The sequence below is a fragment of the Patiria miniata genome, unplaced genomic scaffold, assembly GCF_015706575.1.
Source record: "Patiria miniata isolate m_02_andy unplaced genomic scaffold, ASM1570657v1 HiC_scaffold_9, whole genome shotgun sequence".
Classification (NCBI taxonomy): Eukaryota; Metazoa; Echinodermata; class Asteroidea; order Valvatida; family Asterinidae; genus Patiria; species Patiria miniata.
In genome coordinates, this window is record NW_024037076.1 from 24161643 (window position 1) to 24181644 (window position 20002).

The 20002-nt window shown below is 41.3% G+C and overlaps 1 protein-coding gene and 1 long non-coding RNA gene across 2 annotated transcripts; one reads left to right on the forward strand and one right to left on the reverse strand.

Moving 5' to 3' along the window:
* Positions 1–1458: 1458 nt before the first annotated feature.
* Positions 1459–16879, forward strand: LOC119719901 (neurogenic locus notch homolog protein 1-like). Its single transcript, XM_038189370.1, has 17 exons — positions 1459–1648; positions 6941–7031; positions 7497–7625; positions 8014–8136; positions 8635–8757; positions 9244–9372; positions 9786–9911; positions 10165–10296; positions 10727–10840; positions 10971–11090; positions 11547–11657; positions 12202–12561; positions 12885–13124; positions 13253–13603; positions 13781–13906; positions 14322–14561; positions 14940–16879. The coding sequence occupies exons 2-17, from the start codon at positions 6977–6979 to the stop codon at positions 15575–15577; spliced, it is 3117 nt and encodes a 1038-aa protein (XP_038045298.1). The 5' UTR covers positions 1459–1648; positions 6941–6976; the 3' UTR covers positions 15578–16879.
* Positions 6381–19019, reverse strand: LOC119719902. The gene is made up of 3 exons (XR_005270016.1): positions 18523–19019; positions 8584–8791; positions 6381–6526 (listed from the first exon to the last, which is right to left on the reverse strand). It is a non-coding gene; the product is annotated as an uncharacterized LOC119719902 (long non-coding RNA).
* Between the last annotated feature and the right edge of the window lie 983 nt (positions 19020–20002).

The window sequence follows — 20002 nt, forward strand, 5'->3', positions numbered from 1 at the left end:
ACGATACTTTTTTCTTCATATAACACGGCAAAGGAACGCAGACGTAAAAAAAAACAATTATGCATCACAATTCAAGAGATTATGAGATCTGACTCGGGGATGGTGACGATGTGATGACGTATGGGGTCACGTGGTTTTGATCGCTTTGTCTGCACAACAGTAAACCGTATTTTTGTTAACCCATTGCAATTTGTCAACTACTCTGAATCAATACAAAAACCTCAACATTTTATAAAATTAAGTTTGAAGAGGTTGTTTGTACACTAGATCCCCTGTCTAGACCACATCACAGCCAGACAGACAGACTGACAAACAAACATACTATATAAATCGGCCAATTTCACAAAACGTGTCTCAGTAAAAAACAGCTTGATTGGTCACATTTTGTGAACTTTTCGTGCCAATTTCACACCGCAATATTTGCTGAACTCCAAACCCACATTCCTGACACCCATCAACAATACGACGGCATACCAGACGCGGTTTGCGCTTGTCACTTAGTGCCAAAGCAGGTACAAAAGCATCTTGCTCACTTTCAGCGTGTGTGCTAACCATTTCTTGCACTTCCAAGCATTGGCAAATATTGATTGTAGAGCAAGTTCACACGCAGGCGATCTGCACTTCTGTATTAAACGCAATTAAATGACAAATTTTGAGAATATAAAAGATACTGGTGGTTAGCTGATGGGCTAGAGTAAATATTAAGCTACCGTCAGACGTGCACGAATACTTGGATGACTATCGTTCCTTTTGACAATATATAATAAGTAAATTCGATGTACATGTAATTCCGATTACAATGTACATCTAAGTGTGCATTCGTGTACATCACATATTTCCTACATATTCAAATGATCAACACCTTGCAGGACAACAATATTTCCATCGTGTCGCTACGGTACTTTGAAAATGGAAACAAAGACAATCTAAAATGAATGTTGCCGTAAGTTAATCCAACAAGTGAGGGTTTGCGATGTTCAACCTGTTTAGTTAAAAGTGATCCCTGTGTCGGATATATCGTTTGTTTATAGTCCCTAACAAGACATATCAGCAATCTCTATCGATACTAAATATGGAATAATCATGTCACAAACCGCATTTCGGACATCACAGAGGAAACGTTTGATCTGTTATGGATAAGAAAAAGAGCCAGAAATAATTTTGATTCGAAAAATCATCTGACGTCAGAAGTGATGTCACAACCTAAACATGCGAAAAATGCGTCCCCGCCTCACTGCATTATTGTACCAAGATATTTCATACCGCGGGCTGTTTTGCACTTGCAGTACAAGCCGGTGCTTGCCGGTTGGCCAATCATTCGACCATGAATTGGGAGAAAAGTGAAAGGGTATGCGTGTGTACGTCACAATGGCACAAAAGGGGCAAATTCTGCACAATGCACAAATAAAATTCTGTTGATGAAAGAAATTTCTCTGCTTTTGTGAAGGACGGGCGGATTCCGTGGCCCGCTGGCTGACATTGGTATAAAAGGGGAGGTTGTTGCGCACACAGCATATATACAGCTGCATTAGTGGTTGAACTTGCACCTGCTGGTGTTTTTGGGAGACGAAAGAATATTATTGCCTTTATACAGCGATTTCTACCAAAATATTTGATCTTGCAGGAAACCATTCTATAAACGTCAAAGGTAAGCGTAATTTCATGTAAAGATTAAGAATAACTTTGTTATGTAGTTATTTAAAATTTGTTGTATAATGTAAAATGCAGGCTTGTTACTCCATTCGACAGCAATTACCTTTTTTCTTTCGAATTTGGTAATGTGTTCTTTCATGATACAAAAACACTCTATAGGGGTCATACACGTACACCAGTTAAATTTTCGAAAATAACGACAACACGGATTGGAAATTGTAGGTTAGTTCCATCCTGGGTGATCCATACATATGTGGGCTAAATTTTCAGTGATGGTATTCAAAATGGAGAGTTCGAAATTCCGAGACACAAAAATCACGAAATCAGGTTCTGTTGCAGACCATAATGATAAGTTTCGCTTAACACTTCATCATGCCTTGTCGTTCAAAAAACAAAACTTAGTTCTGGGAAGGATGGTTAAGAACGCTACACATGTAAAACAGTTTTTGTTGTTATCCTTTTACAAAAGGAAAATCCGGCCTTGTTAAGTTGAGTTTTACGCCCAAAACAATTGTGCTATTGAACTCTGTTTTCCCATAGGCTGAAAATATGTCTTAACTCTCTTCATGTCTTCCGCGTTTCATATTCAGTTCACTGCTGGATAACAATTGAGCTTAGTGATTATTTAAACGTCATTTTGTAACACTAATTATGTAATGTCCACAGATTTCAGATTTGACAAAATCAATTTACAACCCGTGTGAAGATACCATGCCAACGTCTGTTGAACGCGTAAAGTCTGTACAGATCTGCATCATGTTTTGTGCATTATGCATATTTTTTTTGCTGACATCTGCATTTATAATAGTGTTTCTGTACTGTTTTGCGAATAATTGGGCATAGGCTACCGGAACATATTCTGAAAATAGGTCTAAAGCTTAACGTAAAGGTCAATGCAGTGTATTTTCTTAGAAACACATTTTGTGCAACTTTCTACTCCTCTTAAAATGTATGAAAACTATTTGGCATCCCTTTTTGGTTAATTTCATTAAAAAGTGTTGTTCTTTAAACATTTAAAAATTCCCATGCCTTTCTTAAAATCTGAGGGCGCTGTTGCTGTGATGTTAGTTCGGAAGACACTGTTCAGTTTAGGGGTTTTCTGTTCAAATTGTGAGAAAGGCTTGCTTACTTGCTCACTGAAACTTCAACTTGACAAAGAATCACCAAAGAAAAAAAACATTCACGACAGCAAAATATCAAAAATTCTAGCAACGTTTTGTGCTGAAATAGCTGTAACATTGAGGTTTCTGCCTGGAATTACATCAAAGATTTTCTCATGAATATGGAAATTTGCATAGGTATAAAACCATAAAAGGCACTAAAATACCTTTGAAAATGGTAAAAATAAAATTGAAAATGAGGTTAAACGGGACACAAAGGTTCATTTTCAAGGATAGCGTAAACAAAAAATTGCATGTTCCTTTAAAACACATCGATTTTTTTGTTAAACAAAAATCACAAGCCACGCGAGGGTGTCGCTAAACCACACAAAGAAAGGTATTTCGTTTATAGTTTGGCGGTCATGGGGGTATTTTGTGGTTATGTGTACAGAGTAGAGCACATTGACAGCCAGTTTGCAGTTTTTATTAAGTGGCTCCTTTTGCATTTTATTTTGTAAAACGAAAGTCATTTCGCAATGCATTATTGGCCTTCGAGCAAGTCTCTGCCGTCATGATGACGTGGCCGGAGTTTCAAGAAACCTGTTATTGGAGCACAAAGTCACAAATAAAAGAAAGGTTACGTTTTGTTGGTGATTACTAAGACTTTTCAAACGCGTTAGAGTTTCAAAAGGTTTCACCTCCGCGCACTCTATCAAGTGTGGCCTTGTAGGTGAATTGGCGATTTCGCATCTAAGGTAACTCAAAAGTTAGGGCGGTTCAAGCTTTTGTTAAAAAGTGCCCGGGGTAGGCCTACTGTTCAATTCTTAACCACTGAGACATTATGCAGGTGGTCACGTATATCGTTGGACCTTGCAGAACAAATCTTGTCTGAAGTTTTGGAAACCAGAGTAAGACCCTGCAGTACTATGCCTTTATATCCGGGTGTTATAATGGGGCTGGGGTGATATGGCGCAGTCACAGGGCACAATACTAATTACACCTCGTACAAAAGTCCTGGGCGATTATTTTCGTGTTTAAAATGGTTTGGAGAGGTTTTTTGTTTGCCTCACCTTAGGATTTACCTGGGTCTTTGCGCAAGGCCGCGCAGTGTCGTCTGTGTGCCGCCACAGCGGGGTAGTGCGAGTCAAACCTCGCCGTGTTTCAAAGCCGACGCCCCGCGGGTCGGTTCAGCGAGCACGGTCGTGGCCGTACGTGCGGGAAACACGGACAAAACATGTTTACATGGTCTCTCTCTCTCTCTTTAAAACTGCTTGTGCATTGATGCTTTGTTTCTGTGTGAGAAATCCGTAAGGGGGAATTTCTTATTTCCAAAATGAAAAGGAATTTCAAGTTACACTCAAATAGTCCGGTTACTGCGGCCCTGCCTACCATTTCTGACACGTTCGATTTTTTTTTGCACAGCCACTATTTAATTGGACCTTTCACTTCACGTCAGATCAAATTTTTTTTTTCAAAAAAACTTTATTTCTCAAGTTAAGAATTTCCTCCCAGGCCCAGAATGAAATGTCCAACTAAATATATCTCAAATCGAAACTTATACGTTAGGGAGAACAGTAGGCCTACTAAAAGTTACTACATTTGGGAAAATTACTTTTAAGCAAGTTTAAACAAGCAGATGTTAAACATTTAGGTTTCGCAATCTGAAGTAAAAAGTGTAAAATTTATTTCAGCTGTCGCTCATACCACTGCACTGTTGTATCGAGTATTATCTTTTACATGTTGATTGCCTTGACTAGGCCTATAGCAAAATCCATTACCTTGTGTATTTTCGTTTGACTTCAATTTCACAAAAGCCCTAGATTTCCAGAGGCATTTTAAATAGAGCTTGCTCAGTTGGTGATAAATATATCATTCAGCGAGCAAGGTCGTGAAAAACGAGGACTTTTTCGAACAAAAGACAAGGTGGTACTAAATTCCATCAGATTTTTTTTTATTTTTTTTCTTTTGTAAGATTCGCTTTGCTTGAAAGATTTTAAAGCGGTCACTTGCCACAATAACTGGGACTGATGCTTTTCTTTCGTTGGAAATTACTCTCTGCCCTGGCAATCTGTGCTTCGCTTTGGCCAACTGTATGGTGTATTGTTGCTGGAAAGTATGAATAAGCCCAATGTTGGAGAGTTAAATTGAAAAAAAATCTTCTCCCACTTAAAGTTGGTAGGCCTTTATTACGTGCTTTTAAAAATTTCGATTTTCTTTCCCGAAGGAAATGTCAAGGAATATCATGTCCTGTGGTCTTGAAAAAGGGACAGGGATAAAATGCATAACCATCAGGTCACTGAGACCCTTAAGAAACCAACTCGCCCCATGTATTGTGCATATGCTATATTCTGCATTGACGTGTTTATGTCGAGAGAACAATTTCAAAAATCAAGCTTTTCATCTGTTAAAAAAAAAAATTGGAACCACACACGACTTGGACATTTTTTGCATAACGCCTAAATAAAGGGCTGACTGTACCTACTACACTAACAACAGTCAATTCGGCAATTACCTAACAAACATCAACTTCGTTATACGTAGGCTAGAAGCCAACTTTATTTCTATTTAGACAGTGTTTCCTCTGTATTATTTTACGCAACGGACCGACCTTCCCCTTTGTTAGTTGTTTGGCTTGTTTGTGATAGCTTAGCTCCGGGTTTTTTTAGCCATCAATATCAATGATGCATTAAGTTATTAGAAAAATAAAGAAAGCAAAAGTGGGCACAGGCACGGTTGATGGATTGCACAATATGCCTCGTCATTCTGTTCCCAGAAAGCAGGCATTGCAAAATACCGCAGCATCGTTGTTGGAGAGTTGTCGTATTGTTGAAATGATGGTGAATTAAAAAAAAAAGTTGACTAACCCCGGGGGAACAAGACAAGCTATTGCACGACACAATAGTCTATTTTCTCTGTTTGGAACCAAATTGTGACATGTGTATAATGCTGGTACGAATTACGATCAAACGGAATGGCTACCCAAAACTATATTTTTGATCCATGTTTAATATTAACAGAACCTTTTTAGTATTCTTTATCGTTGATGACATTTGTCTCTTAACTTTAGGCCTAATATTTTGACTTTCTCTATTTTTGGAGATGAATTCCCCAATTTAAAACTTCAACAAATAAATCTAAACATTTCTCATGGGTGCCCTCTTCTAAATTGAATTTCCTGAACTGTAACCGAAATATAGACAACTTCAACGGCAAACCAAAGTATAGGTTTTGTTAACCCCTCTAGTGCAACTACAATCAAGATCATTTCATAGTTTGAGTACATGCACATGTAAAAGTAAAACACACTGAATACGCCATAATGCGATCGAAAATAAAACCTCCAAAAATTAAGAGCTAGAACGGAGTTGTTTTGATCAATAATGCGGTAGTACACTTGATTAGTTTCTTTCAAATCTCGAAGCGGCGCTGTGACGTGGCCCTTCCCCGTGAATTATGAGAGAAATTCCGCGGGATACGCTCCACCGTTCGCATCCTGTTTTGCACTTTAAAAATATTTGTTTTGTAGCATTGCAACAACACACTATCATAAAAATACTAGATACTATTTTCAATTAAAGTCAATTGTTTACAAATTGTTTACAGAAGCAGGCCTGGGGGCGTCCGGGTTTTTTTTTTTTTGGGGGGGGGTTATTTTTTGGTTGGGAGAATTTTCTCATAGGCCTAATTTTACTTATTCTGGTAATTATGAAACCAGAAACCAAGGGTTACCCAAATAGCGCCCTAGGCACTGTAGCTCGCAAGCCTGAAGAAGCCTGTAGAGAGAAGACAATGAGAACAAATAACAGTTTTAGAGGTAGGAGGAAAAACCTGGAAGAACGTTCTGGGGAAACCGTCAGAATCAGGCCGGGACTGAAAACCCAATCCAGGCGAGATTCGAACCCGGGTCACAGTAAAGGAAGGCGAGGAAAGTGATATGAATCACTGTTTATATAATATACAGTACGCTCAACGTCCTTGATATCAACTTCTTCGCTGTTCAGTAGCTCTTTTAAGGGTTTTATAAATAGGTCATGTATATTATGTTTGTCATCCTTAAGCCATGAACAAAATCTTCACTTTTTAACGGGGACCGTCTCCGTCCACATGTTTTCTTGAGACAATTCCTAATTTTTGACTCAAGTCTAAGAAACTCACATTGGTTTGATTGTTTGTTTGTTTTTGTGTAGCTTTGTTTCACATCGAAACGTCATCATAACCTCACGATGAGGACACACCTAGGCATCGTGCTCGCAGTTGTTGCACTCTGCCTAATTACAAGTAAGGAAATCAGATATTTGTAAGATTTCTGTTCCGAGATTTTAGTGTTGCACCTCTTGTTCTTACTTAGGCTCTACCGCACTTGCTTATTCTTTTTCAACCGCTCTACTGATGGACGAATTCAGAGATGCTATACAAAAGGAAAATTTAAACAAGACATCACAATGACAACGACACCGACGTCAATCATTCTGTAAAGATAACAGTGACACGAAGACATCAACGATGACAATTACATCAAGACAATAGCGACAATATTGACACTTCGAAGATTTGGCGATGACAGTACTTGGTACTTGGTGGTTATCCTCTTCAGAACTCCTCAAGGAAGTCTAACTAAAAGACTAATTGAGACAAAAACAATAATTGACAGCTGATATTGACGATGACGGTGGTGACGCCTTATGTCACCTGGACACTCGAGACTTTCATGCTAACCCTATTCTTGTATGATTTCGCCCACAGCAACTAACGCACAACAGCCCTGTAATCCGGATCCATGCCAAAATGGAGGTAATTGTTTCGCGTCACACTCTGGTGGCTTCCTCTGTGTCTGTGCTGCCGGATATTATGGGCAACGATGCGAAAATCTAGGTATGTTAAATCTATTTGATTGCAATGTTGATCAATTGTGTTCATTATTATGAAAATCATTTTGCTATCTTCTAATAATTATCATTAGATCTGATTTCATCCAGTATGTATCAAAATGCGAATATATTTTGTAATATCTTTGTTCTTTTGTATGCCATAATATAAAAGCTAGAGCTGGCAACAGATTAACTGCAACTGAAGGGAGCATAAACTAAGCTAGTTCACATTGTTGTTTTTTTTGTTCAGCGTTCAGCTTTTAGGAGTAAAAAATGCCCAAAGTTACGTTTTCATATTCCGTCTCAACCCCCCCCCCAAAAAAAATCAGGGAATATTTAAGGAAACGTTAATTTTAAATCGAGAATTTCCAAATGTCTGGTACCCTTTTCAGTGACTGCATGCGCTCCCAACGATCCATGTCAGAATGGTGGGATCTGCGTGACTTCTACATCCGCCCCTGAAGGACGATTATGCCTCTGTCCGTCTGGCTACTCGGGAGTCAATTGCTCAGTTCGTAAGTGTATTTTTGCATTTTATTTCACTTTTTTAAAACTGGAATTCGATTTTACTAGAAAGGCCTACTAAAGCTGGTCCAAGAGTGCACACAATTCTATCAAATTGATTCAGAACGGCTGTTTTCACTAGAAGTCGTTTCATACATGCGACCTACACAGTTGCCTATTCAGTGACGTTACGTGCTAATCCTATAAAATAGAACTGCCCGACACAGAGTGACAGTAATATAGCTACAGGGGTGTTTCGAAAAACATGAAGCAATTTTTTTTTAACTGAAAAGGTATTTATGAATGCCGTCGGCTCGGGTAATTATCAGCATCCAGACTCCAACCGGTCTTAAACAGTGTGTTTCAAACCGGCCAATCACACATTTATTCCATTATCAATATATGGCTTTATCGGATAACCAGGCCATAATAAAGAAAGAAAGAAAAAACACACTTACCCTTCAAGTTGAATCCAAGAATGTCTGATTCGATGCTTTGCCTTTCTATAGAGGTAAATCCTTGTTCCCCGGATCCTTGCGGAAACAACGGCCGGTGCTACGTCGGGTCAACATCGGGAACCTACCGCTGCGTCTGCCTGACAGGATACTCCGGGGATCTCTGCCAGACACAGGGTAGGCCTATGCAGTCAGATTTGCTTTTATGATTCTGAAATTTACAACAACAAAAAACATTGGGAAAATAAAAGTTTTTGGAAAAATGAAAGTTGTCAGATTCAAACACTAAGTCTTCTTCTAAAGGCGCAGCGATGAGGTCGCTGAAAATTCTGGTGTTGTGTTCTTCAAAAACGTTCCATTGATGATTCCCTACATGTAGTATAAGTATGATGCTTTTCAAGAACATCGTTTAGTTGAAACACCTTTTTGGGAAACAGGGGTACACGTTAAAGAACGTTCTGAGTTTGCTTTACATTGAAACCCGAAAGCAGCTCTTCTACAGTACATTGTAACATTAAATCTTCAGCATGGTTCCTTATGTATCCAAATAAGTTCGAGTCATCTTCAGTGATCACGCATGCTCAGTTATGTTGACATCAATTTCATCACGAGAGCAGCCTGTGCACGATAACACCATTTGAATTCTTCGTGTCTTGTTCGCAGATCCTGTCTGCTCTCCAAACCCATGCGAGAATGGAGGCTTGTGCTCAGTTCACACCGATTCGACGGGTCGCACACCGCGGTGTCAGTGCGCCACAGGTTATTCTGGGGAACGCTGCAGCGTAACCATTGGTAGGTTTTCCGTCCGTAATAAATCAACTGATACTACCCGTTAAAAGGGTCTCTTAACCTCCCCCCCCCTCCCCAAGAAAAAAAACCCACACCAGCCCCTCAACCGCCAACCCCACCCCCACAAGAATCTAAACAAAACATATCTGGCAGTGATGCACCGCATTAAGATCCACAGGCAAATACATGTAATGGTGTGGAATAATTGTTTTATTCTATCGTCGCGTCCCAAACGAAGAAACTTGAACAGGCCCACTTTTACATAATACCACTTGTTAAAGAAAGTTAATCTGTATTGCAACTGAAAACAATATGGATAATAAATTTCGTATGAAATGCGGCACATTTTTGGAAGGGTGAAGTTTTCATGAAATATTTCCACCATTAAAAAATAGTTGTCCTTGTTTTTTTTCCAGCTCCGACTAATCCCTGCTCCCCGAGCCCGTGTCTCAACGATGGTCGGTGCTTCGCCGCGACCACATCGGGAAACTATTTCTGTGTCTGCCCGACAGGATATTCTGGAGTAAACTGCGAAACACAGGGTTGGTAATCACCCCAAAACCAGAATTAAAGATACTTGGTTAAAGCAAATGAAAGAGTAGGAAACAAGCAGCGAAAATTCAGAGGAAAATTACATCTTTGGGGGCAATGGTACAGTCAGGCACATCCAAGATCGATACCAAGTCGATCGACTCGGAGTTTGAGTTTCAAAATCAGAATCGATTCTGGACTTAAGTCCCCTTCCCTTCATGATTTACAGGTCTAATTTCGTTTTCTCACGTTTTACATTGACAGCATCGATTCCACAAACAAATGGTTGTGAGTCGAACCCGTGCGTCAACGGTGCCACTTGCATGGTCTCCTTCGACAACTCGTCTCTCTACCATTGTATTTGTCCGCCAGGATACCAGGGAGAGAACTGTCATGGTGGGTAACTTTAGTTGGGTTTGGTTGGGTGGCGTGGTACAGGACTGGGCTGATATGGGTTTCGTTGGGTTGGAATTGGATTGGTTTAAGCTATATTGTGATAGGTTGGGTTATGTTAGGCTAGGTTGCGTTGAGTTGGGTTGCGTTTGGTTTGGTTTGATTGGTGATGGGTTGGGATGGTAGAATATGTTTGGTTCGGATAGGATGGGCTAGGTTAGGTCTGGCTGGTTCAGGTTGCAATGGAATGGCTCGATTTGGGTTTGGGTTTTGGGTTTGGTTGGGTCAGATTTGATTTAGTTTGGTCGCGTTTAACTGAGTTGTCAAGATTATGCATACAGAGGTATTCCAACAGAATAAACAGTTAATACATTAAATACTTCTTTAAAAAAAAAAAAAAATTATCAAAAAAAAAAACCACCTTTATTTGCAGAGGCCTCTTGTGCTAGCTCACCATGTTTGAACGGCGGTACGTGCCAGCGTGTCATGGGTGGGTTCCGATGCGAGTGCGCCCGGGGCTATGGTGGCATATTGTGCCAAACGATGGGTAAGAAATACACAAACTTGCATCACAGTACCTCAATGTCCGGAATGTTAAAACACAAACCGTTGCACTTATTTTTCCAATTTCAAGCACCGAGGATATTCACTTTCATCTTCGTTTGGTTTCATCACAGTAACTTGTGACATCAACCCGTGCCAGAACGGTGGATTGTGCTACAGTGATGCCCAGGGTGGGGCGACTTACATGTGCCGGTGCCCCAACGGGTTCAGAGGTGACGATTGTGACACAAGAGGTAAATGCTAGTCCGATCCATGCAAGAGCTGTGAATTTGTTGCATAAAACCCCCATATTTTGATGGACTTAAAGGTTTAGCCAACTCTCCTCTGACTGACCGAGTCACTAACTGACTGATTGACTGACTGACTCCCCCCCCCCGACTCCACCACTCACTGACTGACTGAGTCGCTGAGTACAAAATGTCCTAAATTATGACTAAGACTATAATGTCCTAAACTAAGCTCGACAAGGAAAACCTTGTTTAAAAAAACATTTTTGAAAATCTGAAATGGTGGTGCATGTACAAGCAGGTTTGTAAGACTGAAAATGCTATGGTACACGAGGCTTTGTTTGCACAGTGGTCGTGCCGAACGGTAGGTACATTCAGCACTTTTTCTTCAGATCCTTAAAAAAAAATCTGAGATGATTGGCTTCCTGATAACTGTGAGTCATATTCGTTTGCGAACTGCAGATCCCTGTACCAGCAATCCTTGTGGCAGCAATCGCAGATGTTTAATGGAGGACGATGGTTCCTTTGCTTGCATGTGTCGATGCAGAGAAGATGGAACATGTGAAACCCCAGGTTGGTGTCTCATTTTCTTGTTGTGAAAAATGAACTGGGTACAATATCCTATGAACTGGGTACAATATCCTATGAACTGGGTAAAATACCCTATGAACTGGGTAAAATATCCTATGAACTTGGTAAAATATCCTATGAACTGGGTAAAATATCCTATGAACTGGGTACAATATCCTATGAACTGGGTATACTATCTTAAGAAATGAGAATGTATTGTTGAGGCATCCCTTCAAGGAAAGTGACCAAAATGAAACTTTTGGATTTGTGAATGTCGATTTGAGGGCCCACTGGAAATCATGCAGGATGTAGGTAGATGGCAGCAATCACACCGTGTCCCAGACCACCGTTCTTCACTCATTTGTTTAGAATGAGGTCTAACTTGCCGTTTTTGTGGTTTCGAATTACTTGAGAAGGGCACCACCCAGATCACCCTTATCCATGCCAATGTGTGTCAGTGAGTAAGCTGTACAAGTTCTAAAACTTGAAGCAAGAATAATCGAACAGAACTTTTCTATTTTTCTATCTCTCTCTATATTTTTTTCAGATTCAGTTTGTACAAGCTCGCCCTGCCAAAATGGCGGCACCTGCCGAACCAACACTCAGGGTTACATCTGTCAATGTCCTCAAGGCTATACAGGTGTCTACTGCGAGGTCCGCATTGACGGACCGAATGCCTGCTCTAGCAACCCCTGCCTAAATGGCGGCAACTGCCAAACCAACACTCAGGGTTACAGCTGCCAATGTCCCCAAGGCTATACAGGTGTCTACTGCGAGGTCCGCATTGACGGACCGAATGCTTGCCCTATTGACAATCCCTGCCAAAATGGCGGCAGTTGTACTCCCTCTGGAAGTGGCTTCTTGTGTACCTGCCCACCGGGATACTACGGGGTTCTGTGCCAGAATGGTAAGGGTTTTGTTGGCTCTCAAATATCCTGTTCTGATTCTGCCTACTGAGGCAATGATTCCGTACTTCATAGTATAAATTGCACACTACAGGTACACCACCGATATTCCTTAAAATTCAATGAAGCGAAGGTTGTCTTTTTGTTAAAATCTAGAGCTGTTCTTGTCTGTTTAGAAGCAATGAACTTACCTAGTCGGGTTCTCTATTTGACTTGCAAAGGCGCATACTGAGACAAAAGTGAAGGCAGGCGTCCTATCCCTTATAGGTGTAAGAACGCCCGATATCATTGAAGGTTTTCAAGGAATTTGTTTTTCATTCCTCAGCTGTTTGCAGCAGCTTATCGTGTCAAAACGGCGGCACCTGCCAGCCTTACAACGGCGGATACCGGTGTCAGTGCCCCCAGGGATACTCCGGGCCCAATTGCGAGAACAGCGTACCGACGGACGTTGGCTGCCGGGCAGACCCTTGCCACAACAATGGGACTTGCTTCGATTCAGGCTCGACACCTGGAGCCTACACTTGTTTTTGTGCGGTAGGATTCTCCGGGACCAATTGTGACCAAGGTGCGTGTATCAGCTATATGATCCGTTTCTGTGATTGTTCGTTTCGATGATGGCAATATTAATCTCGGTACTAGTTGCAGAGCTTTTTTTAACAGTAATGACAATGTTTCTTTTCTTATTTCATGCAGCTTATTGTCTGGGCTCATCTTGTCAAAATGGTGGCACTTGCCAACCTCGTACCAACGGTTACCAATGCCAGTGCGCACAGGGCTTCACTGGAACGTATTGCGAGTCCCGGGTAGGAGGTCAGGATGACTGCTCCTCAAACCCATGTCAAAATGGCGGCAGCTGTCAACCTCGTACCAACGGTTACCAATGCCAATGCGCACAGGGCTTCACTGGAACGTATTGCGAGTCCCAGATAGGAGGTCCCGATGCCTGCTCCTCAAACCCATGTCAAAATGGCGGCAGTTGTTCATCCTCTGGAAATGCAGTGTTGTGCTCCTGCGGACAGGGATATTCTGGAATCCGATGTACAAGTAAGGACCTTTTTTCTTGACATTGCTTCATTCACGCTTTTCATATCTGAATATCAGAGTTTAGTTCGACTCAGTCAACGTAAGTTACATCTGAATGACTGGAGTTTTGACTCTGGAAAGAGGATTCAGTCGCTCTCCCTGTTTAATTCTGTTTTCTTTGTTTCTTTTGAATTGTAGTAACGGACGCATGCTTACTCAACCCATGCATGAACGGCGGCGCCTGTTCGCCAACCCCGTCCAACGCCGGGGCTTTCACGTGTATCTGCCCGCAAGGATTCAACGGAGATTTCTGCCAATCTCACCGTAAGGCGAATTCAACATTTTAAAAAGGAAATGGAGCACTTCAAAATGTTCAAATGCGAGGATTACTGAATGTCTAATACACTTTAATCTAGTAAATTCCAAACGTCATCAGCATGTATATACTGCAATTTGTTCCTTACTTTGCATTGGGGTGGCGAAATATTAAACTGCGGTAAAAGACATTTTTGACACTGATGTCTCTTTCTAGCCAACATGTTTAACAGTACTCTTTGTAGTGAAGTTTTCAACTGGAGTGCTCTCGAAGAAATTACTCGTGAGTAATCGGCTCTCGAGTGTAGTTGACCGGATTCCACACAATAAGATAAATAATTGGGTCCTAACTTATCAGAGCAAAACGAGGACTTGAAGTAACTAACTGTGGCTGTCCTCTTCTCTGTATTGTTTATCTTGGCAGAGGCATGTTTGAGCTCGCCGTGTTTCAACGGGGGAACCTGCCTGCCCCAAGGTGCAGGTTACCGGTGCCAATGCCAACAAGGATACATCGATGCCCGATGCGAGACAATGGGTGGTGGCCCGGAGAACGGCTGCTCGTCTAACCCGTGTCAATACGGTGGAACATGTCAGCCGAATGGTCCCACAAACTACGCGTGTCAATGCACTCAAGGATTTTCAGGGGTCCACTGTGAGAATGCTGGTAGGTGGAGTGGCAATCACAATTAGAGGGCTGTAAAAGTACGTCAAGATTGAACACACTTTCGTTTAAAATGTGTGTCGTGACATGTTGACCAGTAGCAGTCGAATTTCGTTAGTTCTCGTTTGTGAGTTGTGGGTAGGATTACAGACGATGTATGACTGCCTACGAATTGACAGAATGAAAACATTGTCATTGTGGTATGACAAGGATCGAGTCCTAGACTTTTTGCTTGAAGGGATGATTGGGGCCTGGCATTTAATGGTGTATCATGCAGTCATTTCGTGCCCTTTGAAGTAATTTTATGTAATCACCAAGAGCTTAACTACATTTTTTTCATCCCGATTTAAGTTCATACTCTCTTGTCTTTCTCTGTTGTAGCGTACCCACCCTGTGCAACACTGATGGTAGAAAGCGACAATTGTGGCAGCCATGGCCAGTGTGTGATGGCGGCCGACAACCAGGCCGGATGCCAATGCAACGCTCCGTACTTCGGGGTTTACTGCCAGTTTGACTCCACCTCGATCCCCCCGTTCATGGTGGCGTTCTTCTGCCCCTCCACGTCGGCTAGGAAGGCTACGTTCATCGGCTGCTACGCGGTGCACCGCGAGTCTGGAGGATGCAGCGGTCATGGTTGTTGCAGCTGGGATTCCAGGGGCGGGGAAAAATGCGAATGTTTCAGGGGGTATGGAGGCGCTCACTGCCAATACCGTACGGACGACAACGGTGCATCAGGTGGAAGTGGAACTGGTTCCGGATCTGGGAATGGTACTGTAACGGCCCCTGGGGCAGGAGTCAGCATTCCACTGGATGGCGGCAATGTTAACCCACCACCGGCTGATTGGTACTGCGATCCTGAAGAAGCCGAAAACGTTGTGTACTGTCCGCGGGTGGCTAGGGACACCAACTACTGCAGCAATAACGGGTGCTGCAGGAAAGACCACGAGGGGTTCAGGTGCGAGTGTGTTCCTCCCTATATCGGCGCCGATTGCTCACGGACGCCTGTCCCTGACGCTTAATAATTCTCCCTCTCCAGAACAAAACTTTCCATTGCAAACATTTCGTATTAAAAGCTGTGAGCCGCCTAGTTTGCACCTTGACGAACTAGTGTTTGAAATGACGAAGAAAATAATCACTCGAGTACACATTCTTGGCTATAAACGCTCTGTTACTGCTATTGATCAAAACGTCGGTAGGCCACGCACAATGATTACAGGCCGTCTAACAACCCTAGGTGGAGAAAACAAATGTGTGTAAGTACGTTTTCTCATCAAAGAAAACAAAGACACTTTTTACAACTGTTCTTGGCAACATTATACACAACGGCCTTACGCCAATCATGCACGTACTAATTAAGTATGAAGAAAGTGGCCTGGTACATGTAGGCCACGGGCCACTTCTGGCCAGCAATTATTGTTTCCTCTCAATTGGCCAGTGAAACATTAATGACATGTTCTTGTAAAAACAGACACTTAAAGCGTCTTTGTCTCAGGGTCTAAGAACTCTTGGCACTAGTCTTTTTACGTGTAAATATGGTAAAAAAAATAGTGGTGAGTTTGGAGGTCAATGTTTAGTAACTCGTTTATCGTTTTATTAAAACCTTACAATTTGTTGATCTGTGGTTGCTGGATCTCTGTTGAAGTCGTTGGGAGTTTTACACATTTGTGTAGCCGCGTACCAGGATTTAAGAAAAAAATATTAAGGTTTAAATCGTCTTTTTTTATAAATTTATTCTTAAAACAGGAGATGTATATTCACCATTTTATACCTTTAACGAAACCTCACGTTTTTCTTATTTTATTCTAGTTGCAGATCAGCTCTGCATGACAATTTATTATAATTATTCGTATTCCTTTGATTAGATTTGCTGATGTCAGTGTCTGTGACACTGTACATTTAAAATATAGTGAAGTTGATTACTGCACTTTTTTGTTTCAAAAGCGATGGTAATTTATACCGTGAAAATTAATACAATTGCTGCAGACTGCTTAGGCTATATCAGTTAGATAATTAGATGAGATCTTTTATGCGCTGTTTACACATTTTATTACAATGGCTAAAATATATATGTTGATTGGTTTTTAATAAGAATAATAAGAAGAGATTTATGTACATAAGTATCATAGCGAAAAACACATTTTTTTTTGATTTCGTATATCCAATAATTAACGAGACTGGATGGGCCCAAACACAGTATATCTTTATTAAGATGTCCAGCTAGACTGGCATATATGCATATAACGGGGTTTTTGTTCTACGTAAAAGAGTTGTGTTTATTGGCTTTAATGTTAAAATAAATCGATCCATACCCTCGAAATGTATAGGTCTAGACTATTCTATTTTTTTTGTCCAAATGTTCACAAAAACATGTTTTTTTTTCCTCAGATACATTATTTAGATTTTGAAAAGGGTGTTTTGAACCTGACATGGATGGTTTCATGGTGATTAGATGAATATCTCGAAGTCAGTAAGCAGTGGCGGCGCTAACGGATGGCAAGGGGGTCATTCCCCCTCCCCCACCCATCTCTCCCCCCCCCACCATGGGCGTCGCCAGGATTTTTCCTAGAGGGGGGCAAAAACAATTTTTGCCAAAAAAATGCTTGTATTTCTCAACACATTCTCGATTTATCAGTTTTAGAGGGGGCAGGGACATTCCCCTCCCCCCCAACTCATTAAATTTACACCACATTGTCTTCGCGCCTCTTTTTTTTTTCTTTTTTTTCTTCCTTTTTTTTTTTTTTTTTGCTTTTCCAGGCCCCCCCTCGCGACGCCCATGCCCCCCACCGACTGGAACCTTGAGTGCTCAAAACATGCACAACGAAATCAGGTCAACTTTACTCACTCTTTAGCCAGCAAAATTCTCCAAAATTTTCATTTGGCAAAGAAAAGGTCTTCACTATTTCTCCAACCAAGTTTGAAGACTCAACTCAATTCTTACAGGAGACTTTTCTTCATTATTTTGCACATGAGAGGGAAGTCAAATGAGGCTAAAGAATAGACTGGTACATTTCCAACCATGGTCCAAATGTTTGAAAAGGCTGACCTCTTCATTCACTGCCATTAGTCTGGTGGCTGACTATGGAGAAATGTGTAGAAATAGAGACTAGTACCACACATGCCAGATGTTTCTTTTGGCACTGTTGATTGATGCAGTACTGAAGGGTTGTTGGACTGGTTGTTTCATGTGCCAGTCTATTTTCTTGTATTGCATGTTTTCAATACCTTCAGTTTTGGGACTTTTTTTTTCAATTCTAAAGATTGAAAATTCACTCCATTCGAGTGAAGATTCACTCCCACAGTCGGAAACTAGGGACTAGACGTTTAAGGGTGAAATTCATTCAATCGTAAAGATCGAGTTTTCACTCGAGCTTCGACTGAAGTGGTTCATTTTTCAGACTATTTCTATCGAAAATGAGTCTTTTCACTCTAAAATGTCTAGTCCCTTATTTCACTCTTTGGAATTTAGAAAGTGTCATACACAGTATTGAGAGTCCAAAATTTTCGGACTACCACCCCCTTCCCCTATTGACTCAAAGTCAATATTCTGCTGTACATTGAATGTATATTTAAGACTGGAAACCCTCATAAATGGCCCTAAAACGCGGATATAATGGACAAAAATTTGTATATGAATATGGTTTTGAACGGCGCCCCAAGAATCAAATAATATCCAGCCCAGCCCCCCCCCCTCGCTTTTTCGATTTTTCCACGGCCAGTGATTCTTCTATGTCCCCCCCCCCAAAAAAAAAAAAATTCCTTGCCACTCACTTGTATGGCGCCACCATTTTCAGTAAGATGGAGGAAATCTGAACACGACACGATATTACAATCGGTGCAGAAGTCACGGTTCACCTTCCAAAAAGTGAGGATCTCATAAATTTACACAAACAAACTTATAACATGGGAAAAATAACCAAGTAAGTTTACCATGTCGCTTAAGAAAGAAAGTAGAAAGGCTACTTACATTATAAGGGCTTCTCGCATTTTATTTGCCGTTGACAGGCGTGAACCAGTTTGTCCACTGCTTTCTTGACCTCACTGGCTTCGCGTCCGACAGAGAATTCAATTCAAGATCTCCTTATCTTCAAAATGTCTTCACCACGCAGCTCCTCGACACCTGGACACTATTTCAAGCCCCATGTACCTGGTCGGCCAGGCCTTCGTTCCTGTCGCGATATTAAGCTGCTGTCAGTACCCAGATCCAAGAACAGCTTTACCGACAAAGTCCACAATCTCCGGTCCTATACACTGTAGAACACGTGCCCATATCAGAGCTCTGGACGCTGTTTCGTCACTCCGAAAACTACTAAAAAACACATTTATTTACAATTCATGGTTACTTCATTTTATGATTAGTGGTTGTTGCTCTCAGCGCCATGATCTACAGTGTTTATCCTGCATTGAGCAACCCGAACGTACTTGCAACAACACCCAGCGCTAGAGCTGGCCATTGAAGAACTAGTTATAACGTGTGTACACATCAGAATTCAAAGAATGTCTTTGTATAAAAGTATAACACGTGAAATTTCTCGGCAGTTTGGATTTCAATAGATTTGCCTGATGCTTTATCAATAAAAATGAACCCGACTACCAGATTTAAGAAGTTGTGACAATTACAACTACGCAAGTAACTCAATTGCTTGACTCAGATTACAGCGAGGGAAAAGGGTCTCGCTAAATATAGCCGAAATATCTCGCTGACGTTTTCACGGTCCAGCAAGGAAATTTGGCTTGATCACATGCGTCAATCCCGTATTAAATAATTCAGATAATCGGTCCTATTACGCAGATTTTTTTTGCTCGTGCCGTGAGCACAAAATATTGATCATAATTATTGTTTGTTCCTGTAAACTGGTTACACGTCTCAAGACAAGGGACGACCACCCAAGTTAATATGGCGGTTCGTATTTTATTGCTATAAATGCGAATGCGGAATCGTCGTCGCGAAACTTTTCTCTGCGAAATTCAAGCCGGAGTTGAAATATGTGCAACTTTCTTTGTGCGAATTTGCAACGCCAAAACTTGCCGTGGCGTCACGAATTCGCGCATGAACTGGTGTCATACGAAAATCGGACTCCTATGAAAATCGGACTCTTTTACCCTATTATTGGTTAAACCTTCTCAAGTGACCGGTCACTCTCCTAGTTATCTTTACTTAGACATGCGCGATACTACCAAAGAGTCCGTATTTCATAGAGTCGTTATTTCACGCTACACCGGTCTTATAGCGTGACATTGCAGAAAAGGGATTTTGAAACATCACCGGAGATGATCGTGCCAAGGTCAGTTTCTAGGAAACCGTCATGGAGTAATGATGTTTTCTAACGATCAATCTTTTGCAGGAATAATTGCATCCCAGGATGATTTATTTTGAAACAATCATTCAAACTCGGTCAATAACGTCAGGGGTCTCAATTCAGGAAAAGGGTGAATAGTCATGATGT

Excerpts from the sequence above, each read along its gene's own strand:
- LOC119719901 (XM_038189370.1), top strand. The coding sequence starts at position 6,977 with ATGAGGACACACCTAGGCATCGTGCTCGCAGTTGTTGCACTCTGCCTA. Across the intron at positions 8,137-8,634 it reads GGGAGTCAATTGCTCAGTTC|AGGTAAATCCTTGTTCCCCG; the intron begins GTAAGTGTATTT and ends GCCTTTCTATAG. Across the intron at positions 9,373-9,785 it reads ACGCTGCAGCGTAACCATTG|CTCCGACTAATCCCTGCTCC; the intron begins GTAGGTTTTCCG and ends TTTTTTTTCCAG.